Below are 25972 nucleotides of genomic sequence, written 5' to 3'. Positions count from 1 at the left end.
AAGAGAAAATACTTGCCCCAAGTGACACCACCGGGGGAGGCAGAATTAGAAGCTAGGGCTCTCTGATGGCAAAGTCCAAGTCCTTTCTACAACATCCTGCTGTCTCAGCTCTCCTAGAGCTCACAGTATCCCTGCCCTTTTCCATGAACTCACCTATTCCATCACTTAAGATTGTAAGCAATGGTATGCTGGTAAATGGTTAACAACTGGTTCTCAAAACAAAGCAAAAATATCCCTGATTGGTAGTCTTTGCCGCTTTTCATGGAGTACATAATCTCACCATGGTCAACTTCAAGTTACCAGTTTCACTGAATGTAAAGGCAGGATGAAGTGCACACAGGAGCAAGCTGGCCGCAGCACATCACTGCTTATAAGCAATAGGAAGTCTTTCTTGCCAAAGTAAATAAGTAGGCTTTATTAGAAAGGTATCAGAGACTCACAGAACTGGAGGGAGACTGGAGAAAGGAACTTAAGAACTGGATAGGGAGCACAAAGACAGAAATAGTCTGATCAGAATGCTGCCCTGGGGATAAAAATCCCATAACCCATTTTTTTTACTCTTGTGTCAATCAGTTAAGTTTCAAAGTCCAAGGAAAGGACATGTGATTGAGAAGAGTAGGTTGCATGCCTGCCCCTTGACAATACCAGGACAGGGAGAGGAAGAATCTGGCTTATAACATTTCAGTGGGAGGAGGCACACATCTGAACATGTCATCCCACAAAGGCTATGTATCAGTTTTCTATTAATGAAAAACAAATGACCACAATTTGAGTGGAAAACAACATCCATTTATTATCTCATAGTAATTGTAGGTCAGAAGTCCAGGCATGGCTTGCCTGGGTTCTCTGTTCAGGCAAGCCCGAAATCAAGGAGTCAGCAGGGCTACATTCCCTTCTGGAACCTCTGGGGAAGAATCCACTTCCATGTACATTCAGATTATTGGCAGAACTCCTGTCTTTGAGCTGTAGGTCTGAGGTCCTCGTTTCTTTGCTGGCTATCAGCTGAGGGCCTCACTTAGTTCATAGAGGCCACCCATTTTCTTTGCCATATAGCCCCTCAATCTTCAAATCCAGGAATGGATGATTTCCATGTATTAAATCTCTCTCAGTCTTCAAATATCTCTTAACAGGAAGAGTACAGGCTCCACTAAGATCTCACCTGATTAGGTCCGGCCCACCCAGGATGATCATCTTGTTTTAAGGTCAACTGATTTGGGACCTTATTACATGTGGAAAATCCCTTCACAGCAGTGTCTAGATTAGTGTTTTATTGAATAATGGTGAGAAGGTGTATGTACACCAAGGGTGGGGATCTCGTGAGTCATCCTAGAATTCTTCCTACCACAAAAATGGGGGAACTCTATTATTTTAAAAGGAAATTGAGTGCCATTAGGAGAATGAATGTATACCAACAAGACAGATATTCTCTACAGTCCATTTGTCCAACATCTACACATACTTTTTGCCATCTTATACTTTGGAAAATGGCAACATGCAACTATTCTTCATACAAGAAGAAATGTATTCACTCATCCCCAAAGGGAGCCAAACCTGAAGTGTTATCAGTCATAGTATCCATGTGCAAGTTCAGGGTCTTCAGATGGCATCCATTCTTCCTCTAGTTCAATACAATACTGCATCAATATTCTGTAATAAGATGAATAAATAAAAAATAAAACTACCACCAACTCACCATGTATAAAATAGTAAGAAAAGAGAGTAATAGTAAAAAGAAAGTAATAAAAAGGGGCACACTAAAATATATACATATATGCATATTTTTGCAAAGAATCAAATATGGTAGCTACTGCAGCCTTCATTTCTAAAACTGGTTACTAGGTCAAAGTTGATATAAACTTTCTTTCTTCACTCTTCCTGTTATGTTTCTTTTCATCCAGTCAGCATGGGTTGACTGGGTTGGATGGGTTATGTAGAAGAATGATTCAAACATTTATTTATGTGCAGTCTGAGAGATTGGTAGCCTTGCCTGTATGGGATTGCTGTAGCTGTTTAATAATTTTAACCATGTTGGGACATGATAAGGCACACTAGAAGATCTCCTGGTCTCCAGACACACTCCTTTCTGCACCCATTATGTAGCAGCAACCCTACTTCCCCTTGAAGATTAAAATCAGTCATGTTAGCACTTGACAGCACCATTTGTCACTAACTTTATCCGGTAATTGCGGTGACCATCTGCGTCAGCTAATTGGCTTTATACAGAGGGAAAGCAAACTTCTCATCTCTTTATGACTGAAGGTAGCTATACAGCTTGGAGCCAGGTGCCTACTAAAAATTCTAAACCAGTAGAGTCCAAAGTTGCAAGGACCAGAAACATTTTGTGAATAGGCCTTTAGGAGCAACTCTAAATTCCATCTTTCAGGAATTCTGGTTGTTGACTAGATGACATTATATGTTGTATATGGTGGCTAGTTCAAGACACATAGCATATATTGTAGGACAGCACCTCTAACACACAAGGTGTTGTCTCTCAACTTGTGGCATAACTGTCTTCAATAGAGTCATTATTCCACTGTATAAGGACAACATTTTTTATGAGTAATGGAGTGCATGATAAAACAACGAATTCCGTAGGTATAAGCCAATCACCACACTTTTTTAGTTTTAAAATGTCCCTTGATCAGAAGCAAGTCTGCATAAAATTTCACAACTATGGATAAAACATTCTGTAAGATCACAGATGGTGGTACTGACAGAAGTACTGCAGGCAGTGAAGGCAAATCCATGTCTAGAATACTCACTTATTCCAGAGAAATTATAAAGCCAACTAACTCCTCCATGATATAATGGCTCCAAATTAATTAACTTACCCCCAGGTACCTGGCTGGTCCCCTTGAGATTGATATGTAACAGGAATTCAGTACAGTGTTGACAAGTTGGGCATTCAGCAGCGGGGGTGGTCACATCAGCCTTTGTAAAGTGAAACCATATTGCTGAGGTCATGTATAGCCTCTGTTCATGCCACCATGACCACTTTCTACAGGTGCCCATTAAGGAAGCACAGGAGTGTCTGAGAAAAGAGGTTTACTGACCTCCACTGAATGGGTCATATTGCCCACCTGATTACTGAAAGCATATTGATGTGAGCAGTCACATCTAACACTAATAGTCTCATGCTCCAGACCGGTTCCAAGAAGTCCATATACCACTTCCCTAGATCTGTTTTGTGTCCATTTTCCCAAATGTCCTCATTCAAAATCTCTGCTAATTAGGATGAACCATTATCCCCGGACTTAGATCTGGACGCATATCCTATATATTCATATAATATATATATATATATATATATATATATATTTCCAAAGGGTGCAATGGCAAGGAGTGTGTGTAGATGTTGGATAAGTGAACTTCAGTAAATATTAAAGTAAAAATAATTTTTTAACTTTTTATTCTGATAAGACTTACAAAAAAGTTGCAAGGATAGTAAAAAGAATTCCCGTGTACAATTAACCTAGATTCTCCAGTGTAAGTATTTTACTATATTTGTGTTATTCTCCTTGTCTCTCACACTCTATACACACATACATGTGGACACAAATTTTAAAATATTTTGAGAGTAAGTTACAAACACATTCTCTTACAGAAAACAGTACAATAATCAAAATCAGACCACTAACATTGACACTAACAGACCAATAACTGACCTTATTCAGATTTTGCCAACTGTCCAAATTGCACCAGAATTTCATGAGCAGTGAAGGGAAAGACTCAAATCTCTTCTGGGATATGAAGAGGGCAGATGGTGTACTGAAACCTGGATTAGTGTTCAATCCACAGGGATGGAGCTAAGGGGGCTTCCATAGGCATTGGGCCTCCTCTGCCCGCTCCAGGCCCCAATGATACCACCCTCCTCTTTCTTCAGGCTTCCTAGAACTCCCTTGTGACCTTCCACACCTCTGATGTTGCCATAACCACATAGTTCTGGAAATAAACTTTACCTGGGACTGGTCCCCACAAGGCAGAGGCCCCAGGACTCTTCCACCACTTTAGCACCTAACACAGCTGGGAGGATCCACAGAGCTCCATTGTTATTATTAGGTTTCTGTCTCACAGACACGAGCTGGGGAGGGGTGCAAAAATCATCTCTTGTCATCTCTCATTCCCATTGACAACTGGGCAAGGGAGGCTCAGAGAAGTCTGAGACTATTAGGGGCAGAGCTGGGGGGATGCCCCATTCCTGTATCTTAGGCCTAGTGTCTTCCCCTGACATCACACAAGTGGTCTAAATTCCCCTCCCTAAAGGGCAGTCACAGTCTGCGCACAGCGTGGAGCTGGGGGTGTGGGTGGTGACGGGTGGAGGAGGGAATGACACCTCAGGGAAGACCTGTGCTTACCCGGGTGGCTTATGGATGAACGGGTTGTTCTTTTCTGAGGCTGCGAAGTGGAGTCCATCTACCTGAACGTGGAGGCTGTAAACACACATCGGGATAAGCCTGAGGTAGGTGAGGGACTCTGTGGCCTAAGCTGGCACGTGGTGAAAGCACCCTCCCCTGCAGAAAGGCAGCCCCAGTCCCACAGAGCTTGGGTGTTTCCACCAACAGGTAGAATAACCAGCACCCAGAAATGCAGGAACCACAGCCCAGACCCGAGGCACCATAGACACGCACAGCTAGAGCAACCCTGCCTAAAAGGCCTCTGGCTGAGGTTCCCCCATACTTGCCTGAGAAGAGGGTCAGGATCCAGGCCTGTCTGAAAGAGGGGAGCCTGGCAGTAAGGACAAGAGGCAGGGAGGAGCGGGGGCTCCACACTGCTGGCTGCTTCCTGCTAATACTGGGTTCTCTCCTCTCAGAATGTGAACGTCACCCGGGAAACTGTGGAAGCCCTGGACACTGTCCCTGCCCACTACTGAGCCCTTCCCAGGAGGCTAAATTGCCTTTGCTCCTGCTTTCTTCTACCCCAGGAGCTCCTGCGTCTGCCCTTGCCCATATGCTCAGGTAACACTAAGCCTCTGAGGAAGTTATGGCCTCTAAGTTGATCCTCAGCGAGAGAGCTCTGCTTCCAGCAAGACCTCAGCAGCTCAAGCCATCCCCGTTCACAGTCACAGCCGAAAGACTGTCTGGCTCTGCATGGAGCTTTGTCTTACTTTCTCAATTCTTGTTCCCTGAGCAACAAAGCTTCCTCTTTCTCCCTGCAGGAGGGGGAGAAGTGGCCATTGTGAGGCCTCCTTCACTATGCATAAGAACTTGTCTCTGTGATGAGGCCCTGTTCCTGTGGGGGTGGGGACTGTGAAGGCTTTCTAGAGGCAGATTCCTGGGCAGCATTTCCAGAAGTAAGGGGCACCAGTGGGACTGACCCTTTATGAGCAATATGACTAGGGGTATGAGATCTTCCTTCTCACACAGGAAACTCTGGCACCTGGCTCATCATGTTCTCTGCTCCTATTCCTGCCCCCATCCTGGGGTCATTTCACTTTCCACATGGATAATATAACGAACACCCTGGAGTCCCCAGAACATTATCTCCAGGAACAGTTATCTCCCCTTACCTTCAACTACCCACTCTCCGAACTTTATTATTATTACCTGGAGTTCTACCTCCTCCGTCTTCTTAAATGCAACTGTCTGACCACCTACACCCTCTCTCATTATTTCATCTTTCAATGTCACTTCAAAACACCTAGCAGCATATCTATCACATATGAGTCACTTCAGTGATATTTAATACCATACTTTTTTTTAGACCTCATTAACATTCGTGTTCATCAATCCCTCCTTTGTTTCCCTATCCATTAGTCAGAAAGCTGATCCGCCCTTCAGGCTAGAACTGAGGCCCCATCTCTCCCATATAAACATGTTGATCTCTCCCTAAACACAGAAAAAACAGGGAGCACATCTAATTCACTTTGCAGTTTCAACGTTTATTTCTGATACCAAAACTTGACAGCACACAAGGGGGGGAAGAAAGCAATAGACAAGGAACAGCAAATAAATTTATCTTGCATGCCACTTTCAGTCAACAGGATGTGGCTCTCTAGATAGCTGTGTTTAGAAGGATTCTGAGGCTTCAGCCTCACTCAGGGGAAAGACTATTGCAACTGATTAGCAATATCTGTGAACATAAAAAAGAAAAAAAATGTAAAAGTCAATGCTATATACCAAATAGTAAGGAACATAAATAACAAATACTGCTTCCGCATACTTCCCTCTGCTACCCACCACGTGTTTCCTAGGACTCCCAGCTAGAGCACATAAATACATTCCCATGGATTCTATATCTCCCAATGACCCTAAGTGCCCAATCCAAAGTGATATACCTACCCAACATCTCACTCAACCCAGAAGAAACCGATGGCACCAAAGTTGGCAGCAAAGTTGGCACTGGCTGTACCACCAGGGCCAATAATGGGGCCGGCGAAGGTCTGAGGAAATCTGGAGCGAGCATTCTGGTGGTATCTGGCCCAGAAGGTAAATGGAATTCTGGACCAGGGATCTCCAAAATCTCCTTCCTCGTCCCAGGTCAGCAGCTCAAACTCAATGTCATCCCAGCTCCAGGGCCCAGATACGGCCTCATCTCCAATCCCCATGCGGGTTCTTGCCTCAGCCCGGGCCTCGGCCTCAGCTGCAGCAGCATCCAGAGCATCCAAGGCCTCATCTGCGGCCTCCATGAACTGCGCAGTCCAGTCACGAGGGTCTCTCTTCTGAACCTGAGATGAGGAATAGAAAATAAAACCCATAATAGTATTAGTTAATATTTATGAAGCACCTACTATATATTTAGCACCCTACTTTGTGCTATTGTTTATGTAGTAACAACAAATACCACCAATAATGTGGTACCTACCATGTGTGATACCTAAAATCTCATTCCTGCTCTGGAATTTTCCCAGTCAGTCATAGTTCATCCCTTAACCTATTGAGTCTTGCAGTTCCTCTATTACCTCTGCAATGAATCGCAGCACTTTCATCTTGCTAGTCTCATGGTAGGAACGGAGGCCCCAGAGGAACTCATACTCAGGAGGATTGCTGTTGGGCACTCGTCTGTAGTCTAGGTACCTTAGAAAGAGGAGAAAGGCCTTTGTTTCTACCCAGGCAGAATGATAGTCCATCAATGCATAATAATCTGAGATTCTGACATCCCAGATTTCAGGTAGCAACTCCCCCCAGTCTCATTCCTAAACACAGATTTACCCTCTAATAATCAGGCCTTTGAATTCCTGTGCCAGTGCTTCTACACAAAGCAGTCACCTAGGCCTGGAGGGTGGCTTGAGTAGGGTCATAGAAAGGACAACACTTAATTTCACCCCCTCTGTCACAGCTCTAGCTCCAAGTGCTTATAATCTTGTCATTGAATCACAGATAGGCCCATTGCAAAGCCTCAGCTAAGCTCAGCCTTTGGAATATCTACTGTGGGCGTGGTGGACAGGCTCCACTTGCAAGATCACTATACTGCAGGAAAATCCAACCACAAGGAGCATACTCAATAAATACTCCTGCGTACATATGTGTGTGTATATGCATAGGTATAGGTATAGTTAGTATAAGAAATGAGCATGGAAAGGGTTTTCTGAGGCTGACCAGCACACAGAATTCATGAAGACCAGACAAAGCTGCTTAGGCATCACTTACTTTTGCTTTACAAACTCGTAAGTGAGAAGTTTCCTCAGATCTCCAAGGAGGGGATGTCTTACCCTGATAGTAACAACAACAACAAAAAAGGGATCCATAATCACACACTATGACATTGCCCAAAGGAAAGAAAAGAGTTTTCCAGCACAGAGGTCAGAGACAAGAGAAGAGGCAGAGAGGTCAGGACTATTTCCCCATCCACCCAGGTCACATCCTTGGGCTCTGTACCTCCCCAAACCAATTCCCTTAGACCACCAGGCTGATGCAATCCTGGGACCATCCTCTGTTGCCAAAGGATGATATACACAGGCAAGAGATGAGAGAGCCCAATCATACCCAGGACGCAGTCCCATCTTGCGTAGTGCCTCCCAGAGGACAGCTGCAATGGGAGGCAAGGGGAGACAAGGGATGGAAAATGAGCGTGGAAAACAGGCGGTAGCCAACCCCCAGCTGCTGGCCCAGCCACTCACCTTCACTGGCACGGTTGCCATTCATGAAGATGACACCCAAAATCACTAAGAGGAGACCCAGCTTGGGTGTGTCTTTGGTCCTAAAGAAGTACAAAAAGAATATATTTTCAGCAGTCATTTGCATGAGACACCCCAGGCAGCTTACCCATCTAGCTTCCCCAGTATTCCTCAGCTAGGGGATAATTCTACCCCAGGTCTGCCCATGACCTGCTATGTGACCCTGAATCCTGGACCCTGGCCTACTCGAAACTCCAGGAAAAAAGCATCACTGAGAAAGGCAATGTTCCACCTCCTTTCCCATCTTACGTTCCCAGTATGCCAGCCAGGGACTCAGGGGTACTGATGAGAATATACAGGTGTTCTTCCTTGTCAATTTCCTTCAGCTGAATTCCAAATTTCTACAGGGACAAGAAAACAGACTATGAAATTACAAAATCTAGCATAAGCTACCCCCACTCAGTACTACCCACACTCAGCTACTCCTTCGCCTCCCTGTGAGATTTGCCCCAAACTCCCAGTAGGAATCCCATGAATCTTTTAAATCAAGACTTTCCCATGATATCTATCAAAAACAAAAACCAAAAAACCTTTCCCCATCATTCTGTTCCTCAGTGCTGCCTTCTCACCTTCTCCAGGACAAAGCATGCGCGTTCAATGATTTCTGGATACACATCAGTGTATTCACGGATGATATCCCTCAGCATTTCTGTAGGAGAGAGGAGGGAGCACCTGAGCTGAGCAGGGGCCACAGAGCTGCGACCTCTTTGCCAGCCCTGCCCAGGGGAGCACAGTCAGTGAAAAAGGAAGACTCAACCATGGAAGGACGGGATTGAAGAGGAGGGGACATATAAGCAAAGAGATGTCCACAGAGCACGGGGTGAGGGGAAGAGCAGAGCTCCAGGAGAGGGCACTGGATACCTACCTGAGCGCTTGATGGGCACCTTTGTGTAATCTTTAAGCATCAGGTACTTGACCAACTTATTCGCCTGGGAGGGAAAAAGGAAATCATTAAAGTTATAAGATATTTACAGAACACTTGGTTGAATTATAGATGGAAAGACAACAATGAAAAGAGCAAGGGGTGGGGGGAGAAGTGACTGGGGAGTTACAGTTCTTACTCTTTCCTGAAGAAGGGCCACATCTCGGGGCTGTGAGGCACCCAGGTTCTGTGAGGCACGCGAGTTGGGAGAGGGGCGCAGGTTTGGTGAGGGGCGCAGGTTCTGCCAGTCAGGTGGAACTGGCCAATCGGTGGGGATCCAGTCAGGTGGGAGCGGCCAGTCAGTGGGAAGCGGCCAATCGGGTGGCAGTGGCCAATCAGGGGGTAGTGGCCAGTCAGGAGGGCCTTGCCAATCTGGAGGACCCTGCCAGCCTGGTGGAGTCTGCCATCCAGGTGGAGTCTGCCATCCAGGTGGATTCTGCCAGGCCAATGGGTTCGGCCAGACAACTGGACCAGGCCAGACAATGGGGTTCGGCCAGATCACAGGGTTCTGCCAGATCACTGGGTTTGGCCAGATCACTGGGTTCTGCCAAGCAACTGGGTTTTGCCAGGCTGGTGGGGTCTGCCTAGCTGGGGGGCTCTGACGTGCTGGTGGGGTCTGCCTGGCTGGCTGGTTTTGCCAGCCTGATGGGTTCTGCCAAGCCAATGGGGTCTGCCAGAGCACATTGGGGGGTGCGCCAGGTGGGCTCTGAGTGGTAACTGGAACCGGTGCAGACCTCCAGGTCCCTGGAGCCAGTGGGGCCCGCCTCTGATCCCCACTGCTGCTCTCTTCCACATTCAAGTTATTAATCTGCATCATCAGAGAAAAGGAAGGTCAGGGTCACCAACTGTTTCTATGTCCTCACCATATCTATTCCAGGAAGGCCCCCTAAAACCCTCACCTGTAGTGACAGCCTGACCCACTAGCCAATGGTCACCCTGAGTCCTGGGCTTGTCTTTCACTGTCTTCCAGGCAGGAGTTTCATCTCTGAACCAGGCCAGGAGCAACCCAAGGGTGGGGCCTGAGGCTTCTCCTCTTCCCATGTCCACCACTGGCTCTGCTTGTACCACCCTGGACAAATCACTCAAGTCACTTCACCTCTCTGGGACTTAGTTTCCTTCTCATAAAACTGAAACTATGATCCCTAGCTGGTATGAGGTACCTTGAAGATTTAGTGAGTGAGATAACCTGTGTGAATGTGCCTAGGCCAAGACCTAACACATGGTGGCTACTTTCAAAACGTAAAGTGAATTACATACAGGCTGTATATATTATGTGTCCATGTCTCATCTCCCCATTAGTCTGCGGACACTCAGAGAACAGGAATTAACACTTTCACCTTTATCATCCCCTACAACCTAGTCAAATACAGACAGTTACATATATTGTTTTGTTTTGTTTAGAACAAATGAACAACCTCAGAGAAGAAAAGAGAGCGCCCAAAGCAAAGTGGAACTAGCAGGGATCTCACCTTGCGGGTCCTCTTGCCCCGAATTATAGTCCTGGACTCCAGATTCTGAGCCTGGGAACCATCTGCTGATGTCTGTGCAGCTGCACCATCAGATTCACAGATACCTGGGCATGGGTCAGCCTCTATGTCAGCCGGGGAAGTGGCTATCTTGGCTTGGTTAACATTCTGGGTCTGGGTATCAGCTACTGGGGCCTTAGTGGTGTCATTCCAAGCCCTGAAGGCTGTTTTGGGCTGAGTGCTGACCATCTCACTGGCACTGAGAGACTGAGAGAAATTGTAGGTGGCATTTGGGCCCACCGTAGTAGTGGTATTCTGGGCCTTAAAGGCCATCTCCGACTTGTTGGCAGTTAACTCACTGGTGGTTGCTGCCTGGGAAAAATCATAGGCAGCATTTGGGCCCTTTGGGGGGGCATTCTGGGACTTAAAGGCTGCTGTAGGCGGTGTGTTGGGAGTCTCCTTGGCATTAAGAGCCTGAGAGAAATCATAGGCAGCATTTGGGCCTTTTGTGGTGGCATTCTGGGCCTTAAAAGCTGTCTTAGGCTTAGTGGCAGCTGCTAAAGCCTGCATATCAGCCATCTCACTGGCTGTTGGGGACTGTGAACTCTGAGGACTAGCATTCGGCGCGCTGGCAGCTGCTGTGGCCTGGTTGGTAGGCGGAGCCTCTGAGATCTGGATGGCCTCCATCAGGGTCTGCATAAGCAAGGTGCTGTCTTCCACGGAGGCCTCAGCCTGCAAATACAGGGGAAAAAAATTAAATCTCTGGGTCTGCGAAGTGGGGTTGGGAGGATAGGGGAGAGAACATGCAGGGAAGGTGCAGGCGAGCGGTTGGTGCAAAAAGAGGAAGGCTGAGGAAGAGATCTAGTGGCCTGCGTGGATTAAGGGATAACAAAACTTGTGGTAGGGGCTGAGTGGGGCAGGGGCTAAACAAGGGGTGGGGCCAAATGAGGAGAGGGGGCAAAGTGGATGGGGGGTGCTGATCTAGGAGTGAGGTTAGAACAGGGCAATGCAGAGTGAGGTAGGAGCTCAGGAGGAGGAGGCGGAGCAAGAGTGCCGCCTTGAGGAGTTGAGGAGAATAAGGGGGTCGCAGGGGGTGGGGAATGCTGGAGAAAGGGAGGGTGGAGGCGGGAGGTTGGGGGAGGGGGCGGCGGAGAGCTCTTACAAGCCTCAGGACTACGGAAAAAAAAGGTTCCTTACCCAACCAGGATTCTCTGGGCAGATTGCCCTGACTACTAACAGGGTCTCCCCTTTCTCTGAGCAGGGACTGATGGCTGAAAAGGGACGACCCCCCCCCACACCCCGCGCCCTTAAACCATGGGAATTTGAAAAACGACGGAATCTAGGCACCAAGAAGGCAAAATCGGATCCAGGCGTCTGGACAGCCAAAGGGGCCCGGGGGGAACTGTCGGCTAGGGAAATGGTGGGGAGGGGAGTGGAGATCTCACCTGGAAGCCGAGGAGGCCCGCACCACAGTCCATTTTCTGAGACATGGTTCTTGTCCCTCTGGCAAGAGCAGAGCCTGGGGGGTGTGGAGGAGGAGTTGGGCATTATACTACAGAGGGCAAATGCGAAGGAACAAATTTGGGGAGATGGTGGTGTTTGAGGTTTGATTGTGGGGGCGGATGAGGTGCTGAATGTGAGGGGAACGGGCCAGATCGGAGTGCGAAAAGTGAATGGGTGTCCGGATGGAGGTTCTGAATCCCGAGAAGCTACGACGGGGAGAAGCTTCAAATCGGGGTTCAGATAAGAGTTCTGAATCCAGGCAGATTGCGTTGGGATTCGCATTTGGGAAATTGAATGGAGTTTTCCAATCAGGAGGAATCGTATAACAGTACAGATCGAGGTCGAGAAATCTGTAGATTCTGAACGATGGGAGGGGTTCAGAGAGCGAACAGGGATTCTGAATAAGGGAGGTTCAGGTGAGGGGTGTGTGAATCGGGGTTCAGGGAGTGGAAGAGGGATCAGAATCCGGGGTAAAGGGATCGGGATGAAAAATGGGGGGCCCGCACCAGGGGGCAAGATGCCCTGTCTGGGGGCTAATTCTCACCTTGCCTCAGGCCCCAACCCCAACCCCCTCGTTGCCTCCCTTCTTCACGACTCAGAGGATCGGGATTGCAGTGTTCTGCTCTCAGCAGCCGCACCCTCTCCTTGTCCAGGAGAAAATGCCAGCGCGGCAGCTAGGACGACCCCGCCTCTTCGCCTAATATACCACCCACCGCCTCACATGGTTGTACGCATGCGCAAGAACTGACCGACCAAATAAGAGTCCCGCCCGTTTCCCCAACAAAAGCTTCGCCCTGAAGGCTAAGCTGCGCATGTGCAGCGGGAAGCAGTCCCGCCCCTTTGCCAACACACCACCCCACCACCAACCAGGTGGACAGTTTACAGCGGTCCCTCCCCTTCCTCTATATCCCCTCCCCCAAACAGATGCGCTGTGCCTCTAGATCCCACCCCTTGCCCCACACACCGGCCCCCTACCTTTTCCGCAATGCGTCTCTGTTCTATCCCTCCCTCTCAAGGCCCCTCCTGTCAGGTGGGCATGCAACTCCACCCTCTAGTCTAGCAGCACTTAGGTCACTATTAAGGAGGTCTCTGTGTGGGGTCTCTAATTGCAACAAGTGCTTGGCTCCTGCTAAAAATAAGCTCATCCACTTAGGGGGCCTAGGAAAAGGAATGGCCAGAGAGGATACATTAATGGAGGTAGAAAAAGTCTGTGCCTGCCACGTGACTCTACATGATCTTCCCCCCCACCCAACAGCTTCCAGACTCATAAACATTAGCTTCTTTCCTGCCCTTTTGCAGCTCCAGCTATTTATTTTGTGTGTGGAGGCGGGGAGGAGGGGAGGGAAGGGCACAACGTGTACTTCACAGCACGATCTACGCTGGAGCTTGTTTTCCTCTCACAGCAGCCTTGGGAGGTGGATATCAGCATCTCCATTGTACAGATAAAGACGCTGAGCTACAGACATTACATGAACTAGACAAGGACACTGAGCCAGTAAACAGAAAATGCAAAATGTGGGCCTGGGTCTTCCAGACCCTAAAAACCCCTGTTGCACCATCGCTGGCCCGGGGACTGAGGCACCCTCCCTTCTTCAGTTTGAGCAACAGATCCGCCCCACCTCCCCTGCTCTGTCAGCACCCGTCCCAAGCAAGCAAGTGTTCTGTTCCCTGAGACCTAAGCTCATGCTCTACATCCCAGAGGGCACAGGTGGAAGTCCCCCGCTCCCCCCTCCCCGCCTGCTCTACGTGGGTCCATCCCAGTGTGCAAATTGCTCCTTGGGGTCCACTCCCTGCTCCGTCAGGCCTCTTTGCTATGAGTGGCACAAACGCTGTCCCTGAGGCCTTTCTGGTGCCTGCTGGAGCAGCCAGGACAATAAGGCACCTGTATGTCTGAGCCATGGCAAGCCTTGATTAAGAGTAAACGTTTGCCCTGCTTCCTTCCAGGGCTGGGCCTCAATTCGTGGGATGGAGTGCTGGACCAGTGTGTCACTAGCTGCATGAGCCCACTCAGGCCACTGGAATTCTCTGAGCCTGGCTTCTCAACGGGAAGCACAAGTAGTACTTACTGGGGTCCTACCCAACAACAAACGTGCTGCACTTCCAGAATGACTGGAGAAGCTCAAAAAGGCAGAAAATGATATACAGATGTGAAATGACTCAAATTGAACTGATACTCTCCAAAAATCCAAGGTAGATCTTTGTACACTTCACATTTGTTCTTGCATCAGCTCCTGCCAGGAGCCAACATATGAAAGGAAGCTAATGCTGGGAAGAACTGCAGCATTTGGTCCCCAAGGGCCAACATCAATTCTGCCTGGCTGGATGACTTTCCTCATCTGTTGCATAGCAACCTCCCCTGTCAAGCTGCCTGTTTTTCCTCAGCACTTCCTCTGTAAAGTGTCTGCAGTGGGACGTGATCAGACTCAGGAAAGGTCTGAAACACCATGTTATATGCTTTCTGCTCCCAAATCTGTATTTCCAGTTCTTGACTTGGCTTATGAGTTCTAGATCTATAATCCAACAGACTACCTCACTTCTGCAATTGTCTTGGTATTTTTACTATTAACAGGTCCCATATATCCTCCTCCTCAGCACATTGTGTTTCTCCTTTAGTCATGCCCTTCTCTCTTTTAGAGAGATGGATTTTTGTTTGTTTTATTCATTGCTGTATCCCTAGCACCTAAAATGATGCCTGGCATATTTTATATGCTCAAAAAATATTTAATGAATGAATGAATCCCACCATCCACCCTACTGCTTATGCAAGAAACCTGAGAGGCACTCTTTTTTCTTTCCTGTGATGAATTCACTTACTTTTACTCATTACACAAATAATGCATATTCATCATTAAAAATTCAAACATTACCTAAATATTTTAGAAATTAAGTAGCCATCACTCCAAATCTCACCACCTTGAGGTAACTGCTATTAAGATTTTGATGCTACCTTTTCATACACTTTATGCATATATATTCTTACATAAATGGGATTACATTATATATGCCATACTTTAAATTGCATTCTTTTACTTACTGCCTCCCACTTTCTTTCACCTCTATACCCTCATCTGAGACATGGTTGTTTTTTTTTTTTGCGGTACGCAGGCCTCTCCCATTGCTGAGCACAGGCTCTGGACACGCAGGCTCAGCCAGCCATGGCTCACAGGCCCAGCTGCTCGGCGGCATGTGGGATCTTCCCGGACCGGGGCACAAACCTGTGTACCCTGCATCGGCAGGTGGACTCTCAACCACTGTGCCACCAGGGAAGTCCTGAGACATGCATTTTTAACAGCCATTTTTATATCCTTTTATGTCCAAACATGTTCCATGTTTTTTGTTTTACAAAAATTAAGATCATATTATATACACTTTAATGCATCTGATTTATCTTAGTTAATGCTAATCTACCTCTGATTCATTCCTTTACATTCCTGCATAATATTCCATAATAGGGATGGACCACAATGTATTCAACCATTTCCTCACTGATGGTAATTCATTTTGGTTTCAGGTGTTTTGGCGGAGGGAGGGAGCACATACCAACAACATTGCAATAAAATACTTGTACATATATCCTTATATTTTAATGCTCAATATTTATTCCTATGACATCAGATGCCCAGGAGTAAGACTGATATACTCTACGTTTGGTGTCATAAGACTTTTCCAATTTTTTTTCCAATCTGATGTGTATTTTATTGGTATCTCCTTCTGTTTTTAATTTACATTTCTGATTAAGTAGTGGACCACATATTCATATAAGAATGGACCTACTGGATTTCTTTTGGAAAGTACTTATGCAAGTCTTTTACCTATTTTTCTTGTGTTGTCTTTGTCTTAATTATTTTGTGGACTTCTTGGTACAGTCCTACAGATGCTTATTGAAATCCCTTAGAGCTAGATGTATTGCAAATGTTTTTTTTCACATTTTAGTAAGTGTGTATACTCTATACTATGTAACAGTTCCAACTGCAAGAATATATCTGCCAAAAAGGCCAGATATATTATTCACTTATGCACATTCCCTTAGCAGCTAAGAGAATGTGATCTAGGATTTACCAGTGTGGTGGGGTCCTGAAGACCACCATCGGGTTCAATGATTCACTAGAAGCACTCACAGAACTCAGGATAGGTGCTACATTCATGGCTATGGTTTATTACAATGAAAGGATATCGATTTAAATCCACAAAGCTAAAAGATGCATTAAGTCAAAGTCCAGGAGAGAACAGGGATGAGCTTCCAGTTGTCCTCTCTCAGTGGAGTTGTATGGCAGTGCTTAAGTCTCCCAGCAAGATGTGTGATAACCAGGGAAGCTCACCTGAGCCTTGGCGCCTGGGATTTTACTGGAGGTCAGTCACGTAGGCATGGAACACCTGGGTGGCTAACCTTAGTTTACTCAGTCTTCAGCCTGTGCAGAGGTCAAACTAATGCCACAAGGCTCAAGGTCCCACTATAAATCATACTCTTAACATAAACCATCTGTTGGCCCAAAGCCCCGGGTGAACAAAGAGACTCTAATCAGGCACCATATGCCAAAGGCTTAGAGGTTATCTCCCAGGGGTTTGTCAAGAGCTGGACCTTTCTTTGGAATGTGCAGACATTTTTCGGAATGCACAGGGTTTGAACACCCCAGACCTGCCGAGTCAAGTCTTCTACTGCACAGTCATAATTCCAACCTAACACTTGATCTGAAAGGAGTGATTCAAAGATTCAATGATGGAATTCAATGCCATATCTGTGATGGTGGGAGCAGGAACCGCAAGAAAATCCAGTTTCTAGGCGCAGCATTGGTAGCAGGGCCAAGGGCAGCATCCAGTATACAGTATTCAGTGGTGACAGTAATAGTATCCAACCATGCCAATATTTATGGCATGATTTTTGAAATACAGCTGGGCCAGCTGCTCTTAGCAAATTATTTTATTAATTCTACCACTTTAACATACTTAAGAATATTTAAATTTTAAAAATTAATTATGGATACACTGAAAATTGCAAAGATAGTACAGAGAGGTCTTATGTACCCTTTAGCTGCTTCCCTCAGTGAGCACATCTATATACATATAATACAATATCAAAACCAGGAAATTGACATTGGTATCACATGTGTGTATAGTTCTATGTCACTTTATCACATGTGGAGGTTTCCACAGTAATCACCACAACAACCAAGATACAGAACTATTCTGTCACCACAAAGATTTCCCTGTACTACCCCTTTATAGTCACACTTACCTCCATTCCCACCACTATCCCTAACCCTTGGAAGCCATTAATGTGTTCTCCATCTCTGTAATTTTAACATTCCAAGAAGATTATAAAATTGGAATCATACAGTATGTCACATTTTGAGTGACTTTTTTCATTCAGCATAATGCCTGTGAGATACATCCAAGTTGTGTGGTTTTCTCCTTTTTATTGCTGAGTACTATTCAATGGTATAGATGTGCCACAGTTGGTTTAACCATTCACCCACTGAAGTACATCTGTGTGGTTTCCAGTTTGGGCTATTAGAATAAAGCTGCTATAAACATTTTTGTACAGTTTTTTCTGTGAACATAAGTTCTCATTTCTCTGGGATAAATGCCCAAGAGGGCAATTGCTGGATTGTGTAATAAGAGCATGCTAGGTTTATAAGAAACTTGCCAAACTTTCCCAGAGTGATTGTATCATTTTACATTCCCACCAACAATATGTGAGTGGATCTATTTTCTCCAAATCCTTGGCAGCATGTGTTGCATATTTTTAGGAATTCTGATAAATGTGAAATAATAACTCATTGTGGTTATAATTTACATTTCCCTAATGGCTAATAATGTTGAACATTTTTAACATATGCCTATTTGCCATCAATATATCCTCTTTGGAGAAATGTTTCTTCATGTCTTTTGTCCATTTTTCAATTGATTGTTTTCTTTCTTTTTTTTAAAGTGTTGAACCTTGAGAATTTATATATTTTATGTACGAGTCTTTTGTCAGATATATGGTTCGCAAACTGGTTTCTCCCAGTTTGTAGCTTGTGTTTTCATCCTCTTAACAGAGTCACATGGCAAATTTTTTAGAAGTCCAATTTATTGATTTTTTTTTCCTTTCAAAGACTGTGGTTTTTGTGTCATTTCTAAGAACTCTTCAACAAGCCATAAGGATCTGAAGATTTTATCCTATATTATATTCTAAAAGACTTATGGTTTTAACTTTTTTTTTTTTTTTTTTTTTTGTGGTACACGGGCCTCTTACTGTTGTGGCCTCTCCCGTTGCGGAGAACAGGCTCCGGATGTGCAGGCTCAGCGGCCATGGATCACGGGCCCAGCTGCTCCGCGGCATGTGGGATCTTTCCGGAACGAGGCATGAACCCATGTCCCCTGCATCTGCAGGCGGACTCTCAACCACTGTGCCACCAGGGAAGCCCAGGTTTTAACTTTTATATGGGAGTCTATCATCCATTTGGATTGAAATTTTGAATGAGATTTGAGGTCTAGGTCGAGTTTTATTTGGGGGTATGGGAGAGGCAGAGCTACAGAAATCCATCTGATCATTCCAGCACAATTTGTTTAAAAGATAATCCTTCCATTGAGTTATCTTTGCACCTTTGTAAAAAATCAGTTGGCCATACTTGCATGAGGCTATTTCTGAGTTCTCTATTCTGTTCCACTGGTCTGTGTGTCTACTCATCCATCAATACTGCAATAGTCCTGATTACTGTAGTTATACAATAGTCTTGAAGTTGGATAGAATTTTATTCTTCTTTTTCAGAATTATTTTATCTATTATTCTAGTTCTTCTGTTTTTCTACACATTTTGGAATAATTTATATCTACAAAGCATCTTACTGTAATTTTGATAGCAACTGCATTCCACCTGTATATCAATTTAGGGAGAATTAACATCTTTCCTATGTTGATTGTTCTAATTCATGAATACAGTATGTCTCTCCTTTTATTTTGATCTTCTTTGAGTTCTTCATCAGAGTTTTGTGTATTCTGCTGTTGTTGGGTGGAGTGTTCTATAAATATCAGTTAGATCCTGTTGGCTGATGATGTTGAGTCCATCTGATTATACTTTTCTCCAAATTTGGGAAGTTTTCAGCCACTTTTTCAGCCCTTCCTCCTTCTCTCCTTCTGTGACTATGATGACACCTATGTTAGATCTTTTGCAATAGTCCAACAAATACCTGAAGGCTCTATTTATTTTTGTTTTTCAGTCTATTTTTCTCTGTCAGATATAATTTCTATCATTTCACCTTCAAGTTCACTAATTCATTCTTCTGTCTTCTTATTCTGCTGTTGAGTTCATCTATTGATTAAGTTCATTTATTGGATTTTTCAGTTCCTAAATTTTTAAAATTCTTCTTTATATCTTCTATTCTTTTGAAGATTTTCTATTTCTTTGCTGAGACTTTCTATTCTTTCATGTGTCCTATGGACAATTGCTCATTGAAACGTTTTTATCAAGGCTGTTTGAAAACCCTTGTAGATGACTCTAATATCTGTCATCTTGGTGTTGGTGTGTGTTGACTGTCTTTTCTCATTCCAGTTGTGATTATCATAGTTCGTGATATGACAATTGATTTTCAATTGCATCCAGGATATTTTGCATCTTATAAGGATCTGAATCTTACTTAAATCTTCTGGTTTACCACATGTGGGTGGAAGTCCACATTCCTACTCAGCCTCCACTGACACCTGGGAGAGAGGGGCTTCTTGTTACTGAGGGCTAAGTGAGAGTTCCAGCTCCATATTAAGCTTTTACTGATACCACCCTGATTGGGAGAGACCAGGTGCCTAATTACATAGCCAGGGAACTCACCACCACATCATTGCTTGGGATCCAAGTTCCCTAGAGAGCATGCCATCTTATCTCCTACTTTCAGGGTCATCACACGTTTGGTTTATATATAATGCTCAGTGACAAATAGGGAAGAGTACATCTATACCATTTACCTCTTCCTGCTGGAAGCAGAAGCCCCCAATTCTAGTTGGGGGCTTTTAAAAAAGTTATAACTATTGAGATTTCTAATGTAAAATCATACTATAAGAAAAAAATAATTTGATCACTTAATTAACAATATATATTGCAGTCATTTTGATGTCTTATATGAGTTGCTGAAATAACAAAAACAATATTGGGCAATAATCTGAAAAAGTAACATCCCTTTCTTTTTCTTGAAATGATTTTACCATTTAGAATGTTTGTTGCTTTTTTATAAGTAGCTTTCAAACAACATATTTAGTAGTTTATTTCTCTTCCTATTTTACTTACAGTTACTCATGTTTCTTTCTGCCTTGTTCCCAAGTCTAATCCATCACCTATTCTTGTTGATTCTACCATTTTAAGTACACCTCGATTCCATTCTATTCTCTCACTTTTCATCATCCTATTGCTAGAAGGATGCATGAAGAGAGGGAGAAATGGAGAGAGAAAAGTTGAAAAGAGAGGGGATGAAGAGAAAGAGAAGGGAGGAAGGAAAGAAGAAAAAGAAAGAATGAGTGACAATAGCAGTTGCAAGTAAATGGAATTATTAAGATAAGGAGAAATAAGAGAATGGAGAAGGAATGGATACTAAGTTGAAATAGACAAAGCAGGAAGAAAGAGAATGAGGAAGTAGAATGCATAAGGGAGAAGAGATGTAGGATGGAAGAGTGTGAAAGGGAGGTGGAAGGAGATAGAGAGATTAAGGGGTAAATGAAAAAGAAAGGAAAATAAACAAGGGGAAGGAAGAGAAAGAGGAAGGAGGGTGTAGAGAAAATAACTAGGGAGGAAAGAGGAGTGTCTGAAGTAAGAGGGGCAGGGTGGAGGAGGAAGAGGAAGGGGGATGGGGGAGAGGGAGAAGGAGGAATGACGTGGAATCACACCTCACTATTGGCAGATTTCAGTCTGCAGAGAGAAGAATGCTTAATGTTAGAACTTCTTTTTTCTCCTCAAATACCTAGTTCCCTTTATATTTGGTACCCATCAAAGTGCCAGAGGTAATTTCTCACAGGACGTCACTCTTGCCTAGAGGTAAGACCACTGTGGTTTTCAACCAGTAAGCACCACGTGCCCCACATTTTGAATAGATAAATTTGTGTGTGATACTCAGCATTTATCACATACTTTCTGCTGCTCGTTATTCATTAGGTATGGATGTTATCTGACAAATTTAGGTATGCAGGAAATGTAAGTTTTCTTTTTCTCTGCAATTCAACTTGAATTCTGTCAAGTTCCCAATCTACTGAGTGGTTGAAACTCAACTCCAGCAGTGTGAAGTTCTCCTCACCCCATTCTTTGGGATTGTAAGTTATGGTATCTTAGTGTCAAAACATCAGGATGAGTGATATATGTTGAGTATCACATGTCCATGCCAGCATGACATGATGTCATATCTGGTTTACCAATGTTTGTCCAAGCAGCTAGCTGTTGAGTTGAGCCTAATTCTTTACCACAAAGCCCCTTTTGGGGTCTGACTCTCTCTGAGGGTGTCATATCCCACTCATATACATGGGAAATATTCTGCTACTCCTATCATATGTTCATCTCTGTGAGGCTGTCTTTGATTAACATATTCTTCTTATACTCCCATGATATCCTGAGCTGAGAGAAACTATGTGAGGAAGCCCAAAGCTCAGAAAGCATATAGATACCACACAACCATTTTTAGTTTGTAGTCTTGTCCTTGTCCTCTTCCTGGCCTTACCCAAGAAGTGAGGCACAAGGCCACATTGCTAGAGGATCTTACAAACCTATCTTGGGTTTCTTCCCAGCCCTGTAACACAGGGTCTAGGTTTCTCCTTTTTTCAGTAACCCACAATATCTACTGACTTCTTACTTCTTCTTTGCTTTTCTTCCCAAAATGAATATGAGGCTAGAGATACAGTCTTGAAAAGAAGTGCTAACAAGAACAAAAAGCTAAACAAACTAAAAGTCAATGAGTTTTCTTAGACTTCAAGGAGAAACAAGGTTTCAGAGCAAACCACCATCCTGAAATATTGAGGGACAGGCAAATCAAGAGTCACAGACAAGATCTGCTTACCTAAGGCAGAAGCCACTAGAGCCATAACCTTGTAGGAACTCTTAAATGAAAATTTTGACAAACTGCTAGAGGCTGAATATGGACTAGAATGAGAGTGAGAAACTCCTGGGAGTGGTAGTCTTGTTGAGAAAGCACACTTTCATGGGCTTTATTTCCAGGAATCTCACCAGGTTCTCACAGTAAAGATACGAGAAAGACACCTTGGCAGCCCCAGCAGGAGGAGGGTAAGAGTCTTTGTGATTATCCTTGTGAAATATGCCCAGAGCCTTATCCATAACAACGCCCTACTTTCCAGGAGGAAGGACTACCAGAGCCCTGTCCCAGAGCCATGAAGGTAGGACATTATTTTTCTCACTCCAGCCCCCCTCTAGCTTTCTTGTCTCACCTAAGGTGTGTGTGTGGCAGAGGGAGAGTTGTGTGGGTGGAGATGTGGGGACTATACAAGAAGAAGTACTTGTAAGGGTCACAGGCCCACTAAAACACTGAAATTTAATTGGAATATTACAAAACACTCCCTTTCCCCCACACCATACCACCATACCAACAGGGCTCCACTATATTATAGTGGATTATAGCGGAATGAGCTGCAAGACAGAGACTTTCTAAGGAAGCCCAAAGTCAAGAGAGGAGAGGACGCTAGAGGAATATGAAGCCTCTGCCACCTGTTGCTAAAGTAAATTTTAAACAAAGCCCAACTCCTAGCAAGATTAACATAAATCTTCACAATAGAGGCCTCTCTTTCTCTCAGTTCCTATGACCTGTCCAGCTTTCAACAAAAAATTACAAGGCACACCAAAAGGCAGGAAGAAAAAGTCTGAAGAGACAAAGCAAGCATCAGACTCAAATGCGACAGAGCTATTGGAATTATTAGGGAATTTAACATACTACAATTAATATGTTAAAGGCTCTAATGAAAAAAGCAAACAACATGCAAGAACAGATGGGTAATGTAAGCAGAGAGATGGAAATCCTAAGAAAGAATCAAAAGGAAATGCTAGAAATAAAAAAATCTCATGACAGAAATAAAGACTGCATTTGATGGGCTCATTAGTAGACTGGACACAGCTGAGGAAAGAGTTTATGAACTTGAAGACAGGGCAAGAGATACTTGCCAAACTGATATAAATAGAAAGAAGAATGAAAAAAACAGAACAGAACATTCCAGAATTGTGAGACAATTTCAAAGGATACAACTATGTCATAACTGGAACACTAGAAGGAGAAAAGAGAGAGAATGGAACAGAAGAATATTGCAAATAATAATGGCTAAGACTTTTCCAAAATTAATGAAGACAACAAATCACAGGTCCAAGAAACTCAGAGAACACCAAGCAGGTAAATACTAAAAAATTTACACTGAGGAACATCATATTCGAACTGCAGAAAACCAAAAACAAAGAAAAATATTGGAAGAAGACAGAGGGAAAAAAATTCTAAGTATACTTATATCAGAACAAGGACAAGAATTACAGAAGACTTCACCAGAAACCAAGCATGCAAGAAGAAAGTGGAGTGAAATATTTAAAATGTTAAAAGAATAAAATCCAGTGATCTAGATTTCTATGTCTAGCAAAAGTATCATTTAAAAGTGAAGGAGATATAAAGACTTTCTCAGACAAGCAAAGACTGAAGGAATTCATCACCAGTAGATCTGCCCTGCAAGAAGTGTCAAAAGATTTTTCAGGCACAAGGAAAATGATATAGGGCAGAAGTGCAGAACTACATAAAGACAGGAAAAGCATCAGAGAGGGAATAAATGAAGCTTTCCTTCAAAGAGGAAATCAAAACTACAATTATAGACATTCTGGGATGCTTTAATCAAAGGAAATTTATGCAATACATTTTTCCATTATTAAACAACTACATGCAATTCACAATAGAAATATTTCAACCATAAACATATAGCAAGGATAAAATAAAAGGATGAATTAAGTTATGGCACACAATTAATAAACAAAAGAAGATGTATTAATATTAGACATAGTACTTTAAGGCAAAACATTCTAGATTAAAAGTTCACTGCATAATGTAAACAGAATAATATACAAATCATAATTTAATAGATGTGCAAGAAGGAATAATAAAACCAAAATCATATCATGCTATTATAACACCCCTAAGTGAATGATAGACTAATCATTCAAAATATGATTCTTAAAACTCTTACAAAGATACTGTTCATTGAGGCCCAAACATAAAATATTATGGTGCCTCAAAATGAGCATTATGGAATTCTTAAATCCTTCTTCCATGTTTTCTGGAATGGAGGTAACTTGATTTCATCTGTTTCATTTACATATGTGTAAGAATGAAGAAAGAAATTTTAAAGTACTGTATGCTTAAGAGGTGCTATGTATTGTGGTAAGTGCTGGGGAAATAATGATGAGCAAAAACACACATATTACCTGCTTTCAAGGACTAATGGATCTCAGTCTAATGTAAACAAACTGAGCCCAGTCACGCTCACACAATTTTAAGAAACCTTACTGAGCAGTTCATGCCAATTTGTATCACGGGATCAGCCAAACTGACATCTCGAGGTTACATCAAATGATTTTTTTATAAACTTAAATAGGTTACACCTTCCTTCATACTCCACATTTCCCTTCCAGTTAATTCCTCCCTCCCACCACCTAGCAATTAATATTCCATTAATAAGCAGAAGGTTACCAGAAGAGACAAGAGGAAGAAGCCTGCAAGTAGAACTTCCACACAGTTTGAGGATGTTTGATATTTTATCAGATGATCTTGCCATAAGGGCTCTTGGTATCTTGTGACACACAGGCCCTCTATCATTTGCATTGGAAAATCCAGAGGTATATCTGAATGTTCTCATATACCTGGGATATGATTTAGCTCCATATGTGTCTTTTAATGTTCAGCATCAATATAAAACTTCTAAACCGCCTAATTTGAGAATCACAAAGCTTTAACGACAACTATAACAGGGAGCTGGGCTTAGACAAGTCATCACATACTTCAGCTTTATGGCATTTCCTGATTCATTTAATGAAACAAGGATAATCTGAAAAGCACTGGGATACCATACCAACTCCAACATTGTACACACACACGCACATGCACAATGGTAAATGATATATTCCACCTGAGACTGTTTTTTAGTACATGATGTTACATCACAATTATTTTGACATAACATTTTCCATGACATTAAAAAGCCTTTGCAAACTTCCTTTATAATAACTATGCAATATCCAATGATATGAATTTACCTATGACTAATTAACAAAAGTATTATTTCTATTTATTTTTGTTCATTAAATTATCATTGTGGCGATTTTTTTCCCCACAAACTTCGGTGCATATTTCAAATTATTTTCTCATGGTATATTATTAGAAATGGAATTACTAGGTCAAAGGTGTATGAACTATTTTAAGGTTGCTATTCAATAATACCAAAACGCTTTCCAGAAAGATTTTGATCAATACTAGTAATGTAGAAGAGGTCACATGTACCTCTGATAGTGTTGAGTGTTTGCTTGAAAAATATTTTCCAGTTTGATAGACAAAATGATATTTAATTGATTTAAATTGCATTTCTTTCATGATTAATGAAGTGGAACACACTTTCAATGTTTATTAGACATTTGTACTTCTGCTGTGAGAGTTCTTTAAATATTAAGATTATTAACCTTATATCTAGCTCATTTGCTGCAATTTATTTTTTAGTTTGTGGCTTGCCTCTTAATTTTGTTCATGAATTCTTGATCTAGGAAAAAATGTAAACCATTACTTTCTTTTCCATTGTCATTTCCTCTATATTTTTAATGCTACAGATGTCCTTCCCAATCCAAAAGCCAAATAAATATTCATTTTTCTGGAGATTAATTTGGAAATGTGTATTTAGGGCCTAAAAATACTTTCTCAGTAACTTACCTTTCAAGACTATGCTCTAAGTGGGAAATGATAAAAATCTGAATTATTTTGATGATTTTCATGA

General features: G+C 43.2%; 1 protein-coding gene across 4 annotated transcripts in view; it reads right to left on the bottom strand.

Annotated features, from left to right (window-relative positions):
• Positions 1-5857: 5857 nt before the first annotated feature.
• Positions 5858-25972, bottom strand: part of MAGED1 (MAGE family member D1) — a 73369-nt gene continuing 53254 nt past the window's right edge. For 3 of the 4 annotated variants that reach the window (XM_033418037.2, XM_033418036.1, XM_049704596.1), the window contains 12 exons: positions 11947-12020; positions 10505-11233; positions 9175-9843; positions 8979-9042; positions 8683-8762; positions 8363-8454; positions 8057-8136; positions 7923-7965; positions 7587-7649; positions 6899-7013; positions 6279-6664; positions 5858-6069 (listed from right to left, as the gene is read on the bottom strand). In XM_033418037.2, coding sequence (XP_033273928.1) covers positions 6287-6664; positions 6899-7013; positions 7587-7649; positions 7923-7965; positions 8057-8136; positions 8363-8454; positions 8683-8762; positions 8979-9042; positions 9175-9843; positions 10505-11233; positions 11947-11991 — 2358 coding nt within the window. In that variant the 5' untranslated portion in view covers positions 11992-12020 and the 3' untranslated portion in view covers positions 5858-6069; positions 6279-6286. Of the gene's footprint in view, positions 6070-6278; positions 6665-6898; positions 7014-7586; positions 7650-7922; positions 7966-8056; positions 8137-8362; positions 8455-8682; positions 8763-8978; positions 9043-9174; positions 9844-10504; positions 11234-11946; positions 12021-12548; positions 12834-25972 lie in introns of those variants that run through there. The other variant, XM_033418035.2, reaches the window with a different exon arrangement.

Source organism: Orcinus orca, chromosome X, assembly GCF_937001465.1.
Source record: "Orcinus orca chromosome X, mOrcOrc1.1, whole genome shotgun sequence".
In the NCBI taxonomy this organism is placed as follows: domain Eukaryota; kingdom Metazoa; phylum Chordata; class Mammalia; order Artiodactyla; family Delphinidae; genus Orcinus; species Orcinus orca.
The sequence above is the reverse complement of the archived record's forward strand: the minus strand, read 5'-3'. Positions and strand labels throughout refer to the sequence as shown.